The 12653-nt window shown below is 49.1% G+C and overlaps 1 protein-coding gene across 1 annotated transcript in view; it reads right to left on the reverse strand.

Moving 5' to 3' along the window:
- Window positions 1-421: 421 nt before the first annotated feature.
- The window catches only part of rnf216 (ring finger protein 216), a 227576-nt gene continuing 215344 nt past the window's right edge, over window positions 422-12653 (reverse strand). Inside the window, exon 16 of the mRNA XM_072480929.1 lies at window positions 422-1122. Within this exon, the coding sequence (XP_072337030.1) occupies window positions 647-1122 (476 nt within the window). The 3' untranslated portion in view covers window positions 422-646. The remainder of the gene's footprint in view (window positions 1123-12653) is intronic.

Genomic DNA, 12653 nt, shown 5'->3' on the forward strand with positions numbered 1-12653 from the left:
CTTTCCATTCTAGCTTAATTAATAAAATGTAAACTCCACCAGCTACCACGGTGGTATTTAAACTCATTTCTGCGGAGAATAGTTGGGACTTTTGGAGTATTAATGTAGCAACATTGCCGTTATGTTCTCTTTGAATGATTGTTTTCGGACATGCTGTATGTGTAATTCAGGTGAATGTGAGATTTGCATCCTCTCCAGCTTCCAGTAACAGCCCTGCCTGAGCTGTTACAGACAGTAGCTATAAATAGCCATACCACCAGTCTCAATGTAGACATTGGTTTGTTGCTCTTCCACTTTGCCAAGTACCAGGTACTAAGCTCTCATTAGGAACTGCTTCAGTGAGTAGCACATGATCAAAAAACTCTTTGCTGGGGAATTGGAAGTAAACAGCAGGCCTTGGAATCAAATTGAGGACCATTCGTTTGTAAAGAAAACATTTTATTCTTTGTTAATATTTATCCAAGTAAAATTTTGTTCTTTTAAAAAAAAACAAAATCTTTGCCGTTTGCAAGTGGAAAAAAAAAGTGTGGTTTATTTGATCAGTATTTACAGTAAATCTATCTGTGGCCTTTCATTTAACATTCACCAAACAACAAACACCAAAGGTCTCTTTGGCTCAAAATAAAGTCTACAGGGACAATGCTGGTCATCGAAGGTTATGCTGCTCTGGTCTCGGTACAAAGTTGAACATCATATGTTCCTGTGGTGGCTGGTAAACTGGCGGCACATTTGGGTGTCCATGGGGACCGTCATGGTGATGGTGCGGTGGATGATGATGGTGCGGAGGCTCAGGAGGAGGATGATGATGGTGGCGGTGATGATAATGATGTTGATGGCGATGGCGGCGGTGGTAGGGCTGTGGACCAAAGTGCATGGGGTACTCGTGCTCAAAATTAATGTGCTGTAAAGCATCAAAGTTGAAATGAAAATACGGAGGAGGGGGAAAGGGGACCTGCAGATGAGGGGGCACAGGTGGGATTTGGGGGAATTCAGGAATCATTGGCGCTGGTCGAGGAAGGTCATTGCGGTTGAAATTCACTCCAGGATGACCTCCTTCTTCAATTCTTGCATTCTTGGGAGGAGGATCCTCTGGAGGAGGCCCAATTCTTTTCGCAGCTTGCTCTAAAGTAAGTAGATCAAAGTAGAAAGTTGTTACTGCATTAAAAAGCGGGCATTCACAAGCAACAAACGCACTGTCAGAGTTCGCGTTTTCACGCGAGACATTATCTCAGGTTTAGTATCTCCTGCAATCTAAAGTGCATCTGGTTATGTCCATCATCTAGATAAACAGTACAGTGATCCAGACATTGCATTAAAGAAAGAGTGAGCTTGCATTCATATGCACCTTTCATGACCTCAAGACAACCCAAAGTGCTTTGTGGTGACTGAGTGCCTGCAAAGATATTTTGAAGGGAGAAGGGGAAGTTGTGCTTCATCTAGGAACCAATGTCACAGGAGGGAAAGAGGGTGAGGTACTGCAGTCGGTTTCAGGAGCTAGGAAGGAAGCAGGGCCTCAAATACCATAATCTCGGAGTTATTCGCAGTGTCACGCGGGTGAATGTATGAATAGTGGAATAAGTTAATGTGTAGTTGGAGAAATGGTGCAGAAGGACAAGCTTCAGATTCCTCAGGCATTAGAAGCATTTATGGCGTAGAAGGAATCTGTTCAAGATGAACAGCCCTCCACAGAGCAGGGTCATGACAGAAGAGAAACAAGGTGAGCAGAGAGGCAAATAATACTGGAGAAAAGAACAGTTCAGAATCTGACGGGGGAAAATGTAAGGCAGGTTAAGATGAGCTTGGATTGTGTATGTGTAAATACATGAAGCATGGTAAATAAAGTTGAATTGCAGGCAGAAGTGGCCACAGGGAATTGATATCGTGGCAACAACAGAGATCTGGCTCAAATAGCGAGAGGATTGGGAACTTAATATTCCTGGCTATAAGATATTCAGGAAAGATATGGAAGGGGAAAAAAAAAAAAGAGATGAGTGGCAATATTAGTCAAAATAATGTTATTGGATTGAAAAGGAATGATCCAATTGATGGACCAAAGGCTATTAGAATTATGTAATAGAAGAACTATTCTGCTATTGGCTATCCAGTAACACAAGGCAATTGGAGCATATTTACAGGCAAGTTATGGAAAGGTGCAAAAGGTTCAGAGGGGTGAGAATGGTGAACTATCTTAACATAAAATAGGATAGTAACAGTGACAAACAGGCAAAAGATCTTTATCAGTGCATTGCTAGCACAGCGAGGAAGGAGCTAGTTCTGAGAAATGAAGTGTTCAAGTGGACCAGGAAAGAATGTGCAAACTCCACAAAAAGAATTGGGTACTTTAAATTAAAAAAAAAAAAAATCACACACCCTCAAGAGAATAAATTCCGCATCTTTGTCTTCAATGGGAGATACCCTATTCTGAAACCTCATCCCCTTTCCAATAAGATCATTATTCCATTTGCCTTCCTAATTACTCAATGTACCTGCATGGTAAACCTTTTGTGATCCACATACAAGGACATCCAGATCCCTTGGTAGCACAACATTCTGGTGTCTCTCTCCAGTTAAATAACATCTTGCTTTTATATTCTTCCTACCAGAATCACAGACAGAATCACAGAATCATACAGTGCAGGAGAGTCCCTTCGGCCCATCGAGTCTGCACCGATGTATGAAGGGCCCTGACCTGCCCACCTAACCCCACTTGCCAGCACTTGGCCCATAGCCTTGAATTATATGATGTGCCAAGCACTCATCCAGGTACTTTTTAAAGGATGTGAGGCACCCCGCCTCTACCACCCATGGCAGTGCATTCCAGACCGTCACCACTCTGGGTAAAAATATTTTTCCTCAAATCCCCTCTCCCTCACTTTGAACTTGTGCCCCCTCATAACTGACCCTTCAACTAAGGGGAACAGCTGCTCCCTATTCACCCTGTTCATTTCCCTCATAATCTTGTACACCTCAATCAGGTCAGCTGCTCCAGAGAAAACAACCCAAGCCTATCCAACTCTCCTTATAACTCAAAAGTTCCATCCCAGGCAACATTCTGGTGAATCGCCTCTGCACCCCCTCCATTGCAATCACATCCTTCCTCCAGTGTGGCGACTGGAATGGCACACAGTACTCCAGCTGTGGCCTCACCAAAGTTCTATACAACTCCATCATGACCTCCTATATGCCTTTTTCACCACCTTATTAACCTGACCTTGTCTACCAAAGTGACCAAACTCAATTTGTCTAAAATTATACTCCATCAGGGGGTGGCAAGTTGGCGCAGTGGCTAGCACTGTTGCCTCACGGTGCCGAGGACCCGGGTTCACTCCCGGCCCCGGGTCATTCTCCGTGTGGAGTTTGCACATTCTCCCGGTGTCTGCTTGGGTCCCACCCCCACGACTCAAAGATGTGCAGGGTAGGTGAATTGGCCACGGTAAATTGCCCCTTTTTAAAAATAAATATATTTATTCAAATTTTCAACGATTTTCAACAAAACACTCCAACCAGAAATACAAAAAAAGAATAAAGCACAAAACAAGCAAAAATTATACATGAGATTTCCAACAAACTACAATAACCCCCATTTAACAAACAAACACGCCAGTAAGGAAAAACACCCCACTCTAACCCAAACAAAACAGAGAAACCAAATGCCCGCCCCCCCCCCCCCCCCCCCCCCCCCGGTTGCTGCTGTTGACCTCCACCTAACATTCCGCGAGAAAGTCTAGGAACGGTTGCCACCGCATGGAGAACCCCTGCACAGACCCAAGGCAAACTTTATCCTTTCCAGCTTGATGAACCCTGCCATATCGTTAATCCAAGCTTCCATGCTTGGGGGCTTCGCATTTCTCCACATTAGTAGGATCCTTCGCCGGGCTACCAGGGACGTAAAGGCCAGAACACCGGCCTCTTTCGGCTCCTGCACTCCCGGCTCGTCCGATACCCCAAATAATGCTATCCCCCAGCTCGGCTTGACCCGGGTGTTCACCACTTTGGACATAGTCCTCGCAAAGCCCCTCCAGAACCCCTCCAGCGTCGGGCATGTCCCGAACATGTGGGCGTGATTTGCTGGGCTCCCTGAGCACCTCACACACCTGTCCTCCACCCCAAAAAACCTACTCAACCTCGCCCCTGTCATATGCGCCCTATGGACAACTTTGAATTGTATTAGGCTGAGCCTGGCGCAGGAGGAGGAAGAATTAACCCTACTCAGGGCATCAGCCCACAGATCTTCATCCAGCTCCTCCCCCAGCTCATCTTCCCACTTACCCTTTAACTCCTCCACCGAGGCCTCCTCTGCCTCCTGCAGCTCCTGATAGATCGCCGAGACCTTGCCTTCTCCAACCCATAGACCCGAAATCACCCTGTCCTGAATCCTTCATGCTGGGAGCAGTGGAAACTCCCTCACATGCCGTCTCACAAACGCCCTCACTTGCATGTACCTAAAAGCATTCCCGTGAGGTAACCCAAATTTCTCCTCTAGCGCCCCTAGGCTCGCAAAAGTCCCATCGATGAATAGGTTCCCCATTCTTTTAATCCCAGCCCGATGCCTGCTCAGAAACCCCCCATCCATCCTACCCGGAACTAACCTGTGGTTCTCTCGTATCGGGGACCAGACCGAGGCCCCCACCTCGCCCCTATGCCGCCTCCACTGCCCCCAGATCTTCAGAGTCGCCGGCACCACCGGACTCGTGGCATACCTTGTCGGCGGAAGTGGCAACGGTGCCATCACCAGCGCTCCCAGACTCGTACCCACACAAGACGCCACCGCTAGCCTCTTCCACGCCACTCCGCTAAATTGCCTCTTAATTGGAAAAATAATTGGGTACTGTAAATATATTTAAAAGAAATTGCCCTTGATCAGCTCCGACATTTCCGATACCCCAAATATCCCTTCATCGGGATTGGTCCGGCCTCTGCCCCCACATTCTGGACAGCACGGTAGCACATTGGTTTGCACTGTTGTTTCACAGCTCCACGGTCCCAGGTTTGATTCCCAGCTTGGGTCACTGTCTGTGCGGAATCTGCATGTTCTCCCCGTGTCTGCGGTGGTTTTCCTCCAGGTGCTCCGGTTTCCTCCCACAGTCCAAAGATGTGCAGGTTAGGTGGATTGGCCATGCTAAATTGCCCTTTGTCTCCAAAATTGCCCGTAGTGTTGGGTGGAGTTGTGGGCTTGGGTAGGGTGTTCTTTCCAAGCGCTGGTGCAGACTCGATGGGGCGAATGGCCTCCTTCTGCACTGTAAATTCTATGACCTATGAACTCAAACGTCACCATCTCGAGTGTTTAAAAACTCCAATAGATCCCTCCGCCAGGGCACAGGGTGGAGAAGCTAACCTCCACCCCAACAGGATCTGCCTTCGGGCAATCAGCGAGACGAAGGTTAAAACATCTGCCTTCCCACCCGCTTCTAACCCCGGCCGATCCAATACCCCGAATACGGCCTCCAGAGGACCCGGCTCAAACCTCACATGTACCACCTTCGAAATTACCCTGAACACCTCCCCTCCAACTTTGGACAGGACCAAAACATATGAACATGCTTTGCAGCTCCCCCCCCACCTCAACGTTCACAAATATCCTCTACCCCCTCAGAGTCAGCTCATTCTCGCCTTTGTGAGGTGCGCCCTTTACACCACCTTCAGCTGTATCAGCCCCAACTTTGCACACAAAGTTGAGGCATTCACCCTGCGGAGCACTTCACACCACAACCCCATCTCCATGCCGTCTCCAAACTCTTCCTCCCAGTTTGTCCTAATCCCCTCCAGCAGTGCCTTCTCTTCTCCCAGAATCACCCCATAAATCACTAACACCATCCCTTTCTCCATTCCCCCTGCAGTTAGCACCTCCTCCAACAGTGTGGGGGCCGGCGCCACCGGAAAGCTCTGTATCTCCTTCTTAGCGAAATCTTGGACCTGCATATACCTAAACATTTTCCCCTGCCCCAACCCATATTTCGCCCCCAGTTCCTCCAATCCTGCAAACCAGCCCCCTAGAAACAAATCTTTTAATGCCCTGACTCCCTTCTCCTTCCATCTCCGAAAACTCCCATCCCACTTCCCTGGCTCAAATCTGTGATTCCCCCGAATCACCATTTCCCTTGACCCCGTCCCCAGCCTAAAGTTCTGGCGCAACTGCCTCCAGATTTTCAATGTCGCTATTACTACCGGACTCCGAGTATTTCCCCAGGGCCATTGGGAGAGGCGCTGTTGCCAACGCTCTCAGCTCCGACCCCCTGCACAGACTCTCCTCCACTCTAGCTCACTGAGAGTCCCCGCCCTCTAATCCAGCTCCTAACCTTCTCCGCATTCGCCGCCCAGTAGTAATACACTAAGTTTGGGAGATCCAAACCCCCCGACTGCCGTCCTCTCTGCAACAGCACCTTCCTAATCCTAGTCCACCTTCCTCCACCCCCTCATATAAACGAGGCAATCATCTTTTCAACCTCCTTGAAAAATGCTGTTGGCCGGAAGATCACCAGGCACTGAAAAATAAACAAGAATCGCGGCAACACATTCATTTTAATTTCCTGTACCTGACCTGCCAGCAACAGAGGGAGACCATCCCACCTTGTCGGGTCCGCTTTCACCCTCCCCACCAGACTAGTAATGTCATACCTGCGGAGCCTCCCCCCCCCCCATAATCCAGTGCCACCTGTACCCCCAGATATCTACAGTGAGTCCTTGCCCTACGGAATGGTAGCCCTCCCACCCCTGGCCGAGACACCACAAAATATTCACATTTATCTAAATTTAGTTTATATCCCGAGAAAGACGCAAACACTCGAAGCAGCTTCATTATGATTCCCATCGTTACATACAAAAGTAAGTCGTCCGCTACAAAGATAGCCTATTCTCCACCCCCCCCGCGCACTATCCCTTTCCACACCTCCGATCACCTCAACGCGATAGCCAACGGCTGAATCACAAGCGTGACTACAGGGGGGACATGGGACATCCCTGCCTGGTCCCACGATGCAGAGCAAAATATCCCGAATTCATGGTATTCGTGCGGACACTCGCCCTCGACTCCCTATGCAGCAGCCTTACCCAATCTGCAAATCGTGGTCCAATCCCAAACCGCTCCGGAACTGCCATCAAATACCCCCACTCTACTCTGTCAAATGCCTTCTCGGCGTCCGACGCCACAGCCACCTCGGTCTCCCTCCCCTCCACTGGCGCCATAATCACATTCAATACCCACCTAATGTTCGAAAAGAGCTGACTCACCTTCACAAACCCCATCTCATCTTCCCCAATCAGCGTCGGGAGGCACACCTCCAACCTACCCACCAATACCTTCGCCAACACCTTTGCGTCCACATTCAAAAGTGATATGGGCCTATACGACCCACATTCTGTCGGATCCTTATCCTTCTTGCGCAACAGGGAGATCGATGCCTGCCCCAAAGTCTTTGGCAACACCCCCGTCTCTATCACCTTCTCAAACATCCCCACCAGCAGCGGCGCCAACTTATCTTTGAATTTCTTGTAATACTCCACTGGAAACCCATCTGGTCCTGTTACCCGTACCTGACTGCATCCTCCCAATCACATCTTTTATCTCCTGCTCCGCTATCGCCCCTCCAATATGGCCCTGTCCCCCTCCCCCAACCTCGGGTATTCCAAACCATTCAGGATTTCTTGCATTTCCCGATCCTCCCCAGGTGGCTCCGACCCATACAATCTCGGAAAAGTCCTCAAACACCCTATTAATCTGATCTACAGCCACCACCAACTTCCTTGTCCTATCCCACACCTGAACAATAATAAAGATTATTATAGAATCTACAAGGCAGAAGGAGGCCATTCGGCCCATCGAGTCTGCACTGGCCCTTGGAAAGAGCACCCTACTTAAGCCCATGCCATCACCCTAATCCCGTAACCCAGTAACCCCACCTAACCTTTTTGGATACCAAGGGCAATTTATTGTGGACAATCCACCGAACTTGCACATCTTTGGACTGTGGGAGGAAACCGGAGCACCCGGATCAAACCCACGCAGACACTGAGAGAACGTGCAGACTCTGCACAGACAGTGACCCAAGCCGGGAATCGAACCTGGGACCCTGGTGCTGTGAAGCAACTGTGCTAACCACTATGTTACCGTGCTGCCCCCTTATCCTTTTTTAAAATAAATTTAGAGTACCCTATTAGAATCATAGAAGTTTACAGCATGGAAACAGGCCCTTCGGCCCAACCAGTCCATGCCGCCCAGTTTTTACCATTAAGCTAGTCCCAGTTGCCCACACTTGGCCCATAACCCTCTATACCCATCTTACCCATGTAACTATCTAAATGCTTTTTAAAAGACACAATTGTACCCGCCTCTGCTACTACCTCTGGCAGCCCATTCCAGACACTCACTACCCTCTGAGTGAAGAAATTGCCCCTCTGGGCCCTTCTGAATCTCTCCCCTCTCACCTTAAACCTATGCCCTCTAGTTTTAGACTCCCCTGCCTTTGGGAAAAGATGTTGACTATCTACATTATCTATGCCCCTCATTATTTTATAGACCTCTATAAGATCACCCCTAAGCCTCCTACGCTCCAGGGAAAAAAAGTCCCAGTCTATCCAGCCTCTCAAACCATCAAGTCCCGGTAACATCCTAGTAAATCTTTTCTGCACTCTTTCTAGTTTAATAATATCCTTTCTATAATAGGGTGACCAGAACTGCACACAGTATTCCAAGTGTGGCCGTACCAATGTCTTGTACAACTTCAACAAGACGTCCCAACTCCTGTATTCAATGTTCTGACCAATGAAACCAAGCATGCCGAATGCCTTCTTCACCACCCTGTCCACCTGCGACTCCACCTTCAAGGAGCTATGAACCTGTACTCCTAGATCTCTTTGTTCTATAACTCTCCCCAACGCCATACCATTAACTGAGTAGGTCCTGCCCTGATTCGATCTGTCAAAATGCATCACCTCACATTTATCGAAATTAAATCCCATCTGCCATTCGTCGGCCCACTGGCCTAATTGATCAAGATCCCGTTGCAATCCTAGATAACCTTCTTCACTATCCACTGTGCCACCAATCTTGGTGTCATCTGCAAACTTACTAACCATGCCTCCTAAATTCTCATCCAAATCATTAATATAAATCAGCACCGATCCCTGAGGCACACCACTGGTCACAGGCCTCCAGTTTGAAAAACAACCCTCTACAACCACCCTCTGTCTTCTGTCGTCCAGCCAATTTTGAATCCAATTGGCAACCTCACCCTGGATCCCGTGAGCTTTAACCTTCTGCAACAACCTACCATGCGGTACCCTGTCAAAGGCTTTGCTAAAGTCCATGTAGACAACGTCTACTGCACTGCCCTCATCTACCTTCTTGGTCACCCCCTCAAAAAACTCAATCAAATGTGTGAGACATGATTTTCCACGCACAAGCCATGCTGACTGCCCCGAATCAGTCCTTGCCTCTCTAAATGCTTGTAGATCCTGTCTCTCAGAATACCTTCTAGCAACTTACCTACTACAGACGTTAGGCTCACCGGTCTGTAGTTCCCAGGCTTTTCCCTGCTGCCCTTCTTAAACAAGGGCACAACATTCGCTACTCTCCAATCTTCAGGCACCTCACCTGTGGCTGCCGATGATTCAAATATCTCTGTTAGGGGACCCACAATTTCCTCCCTAGCCTCCCACAACATCCTGGGATACATTTCATCAGGTCCCGGGGATTTATCTACCTTGATGCGCTTTAAGACTTCCAGCACCTCCTCCTCTGTAATATGCACACTTCTCAAGACATCACTATTTATTTCCCTTAGTTTTCGAACATCCATGCCTTTCTCCACCGTGAATACCGATGAGAAATATTCATTCAGGATCTCACCCAACTCTTGTGGCTCTGCACATAGATGTCCTTGTTGATCCTTAATAGGCCCTACTCTGTCCCTAGGTACTCTTTTTCCCTTTCCAATTATTTTTCTTTTTCAATTAAGGGGAAATTTAGTGTGGCCAATCCACCTAATCTGCACATCTTTGGGTTGTGGGGATGAAACCCACGCAGACACGGGGAGAATGTGCAAACTCCACACGGATAGTGACCCAGGGCCAGGATTCGAACCCGGATCCTCAGCGCCGCAGTCCCAGTTCTAACCCCCGCCCCCTTATCTTTAACAGTGTCCCAAACACCCCCTCCTCTCAGTATCTCTCCAACTTCTCACAGCCCCAGAATATATGCACATGGTTTGCTGGTCCTCACCCACACTTCTCACACTCGTCTACCACCCCCTGGAAGAACCCACTCATCCTCGCTCGAGTCATGTGCACAGTGTACCACCTTAAACTGAATCAAACCCATCCTTGTACACGAGGAGGTCGTATTCACCCTGCGCATCACCTCACTCTACACTCCCCAACCCATCTCCCCCCAACCTCCCCCCCCACCCCCAAACCCCACCTCCCACTTCTCCTTAATCCTCACAACCAGCACTCCCCCCTTGCTCCCCAGTATATGTCCCCAATCCTACACTCTCCTTCCACGTCCGGGTGCAGCAACAGCTCCAATAAGGTATATTTTGGCAGCTTGGGAAACCCTCTTCATACCTTCCGGGCAAAGTCCCTCACTTGCAAATACCTTCCCTTCGGAAGCTCTACCCTCCCCCACAACTCTTCTAGACTTATGTCCTGCTACTACTTCCTTAATAACTCCAGCACGTTATCATTGACAGATGTCGGGCTAACTGCAGAGTTCAAGAAGGCAGCTCACCAGTTCCTTCTCAAGGCAATTAAGGATAGGCAATAAATGCTGATCTAACCAGCGATACCCACATCCCATGAATACATTTTTAAAACAGGTCCATAATTTCTTGCTCTCAGCCACCCTCCTTTCTTGAATGTGGGTATTAAATTTGCGGTTTTCCAATCTTATGGGACCTTTCCAGACCTAGGGATTTTGTAAAAGTTTAGCCACTATCACTGCAAACACATTCTTTTAGACTCTCGGAAATAGGCCATCAGGTCCAGGGGACTTGGCAAGCTTTAGTTCCATTAGTTTTACTATTATTTTTTCTCTAGTGACATTGATTGTTTAAAAAAAAAAAATTAAGACACGGGGTACTCGGCGATCACAATCTGGGACCATGCTCCACACTGGGTTGACCTGCAGTAACCAGCATCCGCACTGGAGGTTAGATGTGGGACTTTTGACTGACGAAGGGGTGTGCGAGCGGCTGAGGAAATGTATTCAGAACTACCTGCAGGTCAACGACACAGGGGAAATTTCAGCAGCGGTGGTCTGGGAAGCACTGAAGGCGGTGGTCAGAGGGGAGCTGATCTCGATACGGGCCCAAAGGGAGAAGGTGGACAGGGCAGAGACGGACCGACTGGTTAAGGAGATACTACAGATCGATAGGTGGTATGTGGAGACCCCAGAGGCAGGGCTTTTAAGGGAATGGCAGAGGTTACAGGCGGAGTTCGGCTTGTTAACCACAGGGAGAGCGGTGGAGCAGCTGAGAAAGATGAGGGGGGCGATCTATGAGTATGGAGAGAAGGTCAGCAGAATGCTTGCACAGCAGCTTAGAAAGAAGGAGGCAGCCAGGGAGATAGGGAAAGTAAATGACGGAGATGGGAGCCTGGTTGGAGATTCAGCAGGGGTGAATAAGGCAATTAGGGATTTCTACAGTAGACTGTGTAGGTCGGAACTCCCTACGGTGGTGGAGGGGATGAGGCACTTCTTGGTGGGTGGGCTGAATTTCCCAAAGGTGGACGGGGAGCTGGTAGAAGGGCTGGGGGCCTCAATCGGGTTGGAAGAGGTAGTGGAGGGTCTGAAGGCCATGCAGGCGGGTAAAGCCCCAGGGCCGGACGGGTACCGTGGAGTTTTATAAAAGGTTCTCTGGGATATTGGGGCCGGTGTTGATGAGGATGTTCAATGAGGCAAGGGAAAGAGGGGTGCTACCCCCGACGATGTCACAGGCCACGATTTAGCTGATTCTGAAGCGGGACAAGAACCCGGAGCTGTGTGGGTCCTACAGGCCAATATCCCTGTTGAATGTGGACGCCAAACCGCTGGCCAAAATTTTGTCCTCCAGGATTGAGGATTGTGTTCCGGACGTTATTGGGGAGGACCAGACGGGGTTTGTTAAGGGTAAGCAGTTGGTGACCAATGTAAGAAGGTTGTTAAATGTGATCATGATGCCCTCGGAAGGTAGGGAGGTGGAGGTAGTGATCTCAATGGATGCAGAAAAGGCTTTTGATCGGGTAGAATGGGATTATCTGTGGGAAGTACTGGGACGGTTCGGATGTGGGCGGGGCTTTAATGACTGGGTCAGGTTACTGTATCAGGCTCCTGTGGCAAATGTACAGACGAATAGGACAACATCAGACTATTTTAGACTGCACCGGGGGACGAGTCAGGGATGCCCCCTCTCCCCAATTGCTCTGAGAGTCTCAAGGGGCAGGAAGGGGCTGATCCGGGGGGGGGGGGGGGTGTTTCGGGGTACAAGGGAAAAGTGAGATGTTTGCGGTCCAGGCGAGGGGACAGGAGAGGCGATTGGGGGGAGCTGCCGTTTAGATTAGTAGGGGGAAGCTTTAGGTACCTTGGCATTCAAGTGGCGCGGGAATGGGACCGGCTGCATAAATTAAATCTGGCCCAGCTAGTAGACCAAATGAAGGATGATTTTTGGAGATGGGACGCACCC

Source organism: Scyliorhinus torazame, chromosome 17 (genome assembly GCF_047496885.1).
Source record: "Scyliorhinus torazame isolate Kashiwa2021f chromosome 17, sScyTor2.1, whole genome shotgun sequence".
Lineage (NCBI taxonomy): Eukaryota > Metazoa > Chordata > Chondrichthyes > Carcharhiniformes > Scyliorhinidae > Scyliorhinus > Scyliorhinus torazame.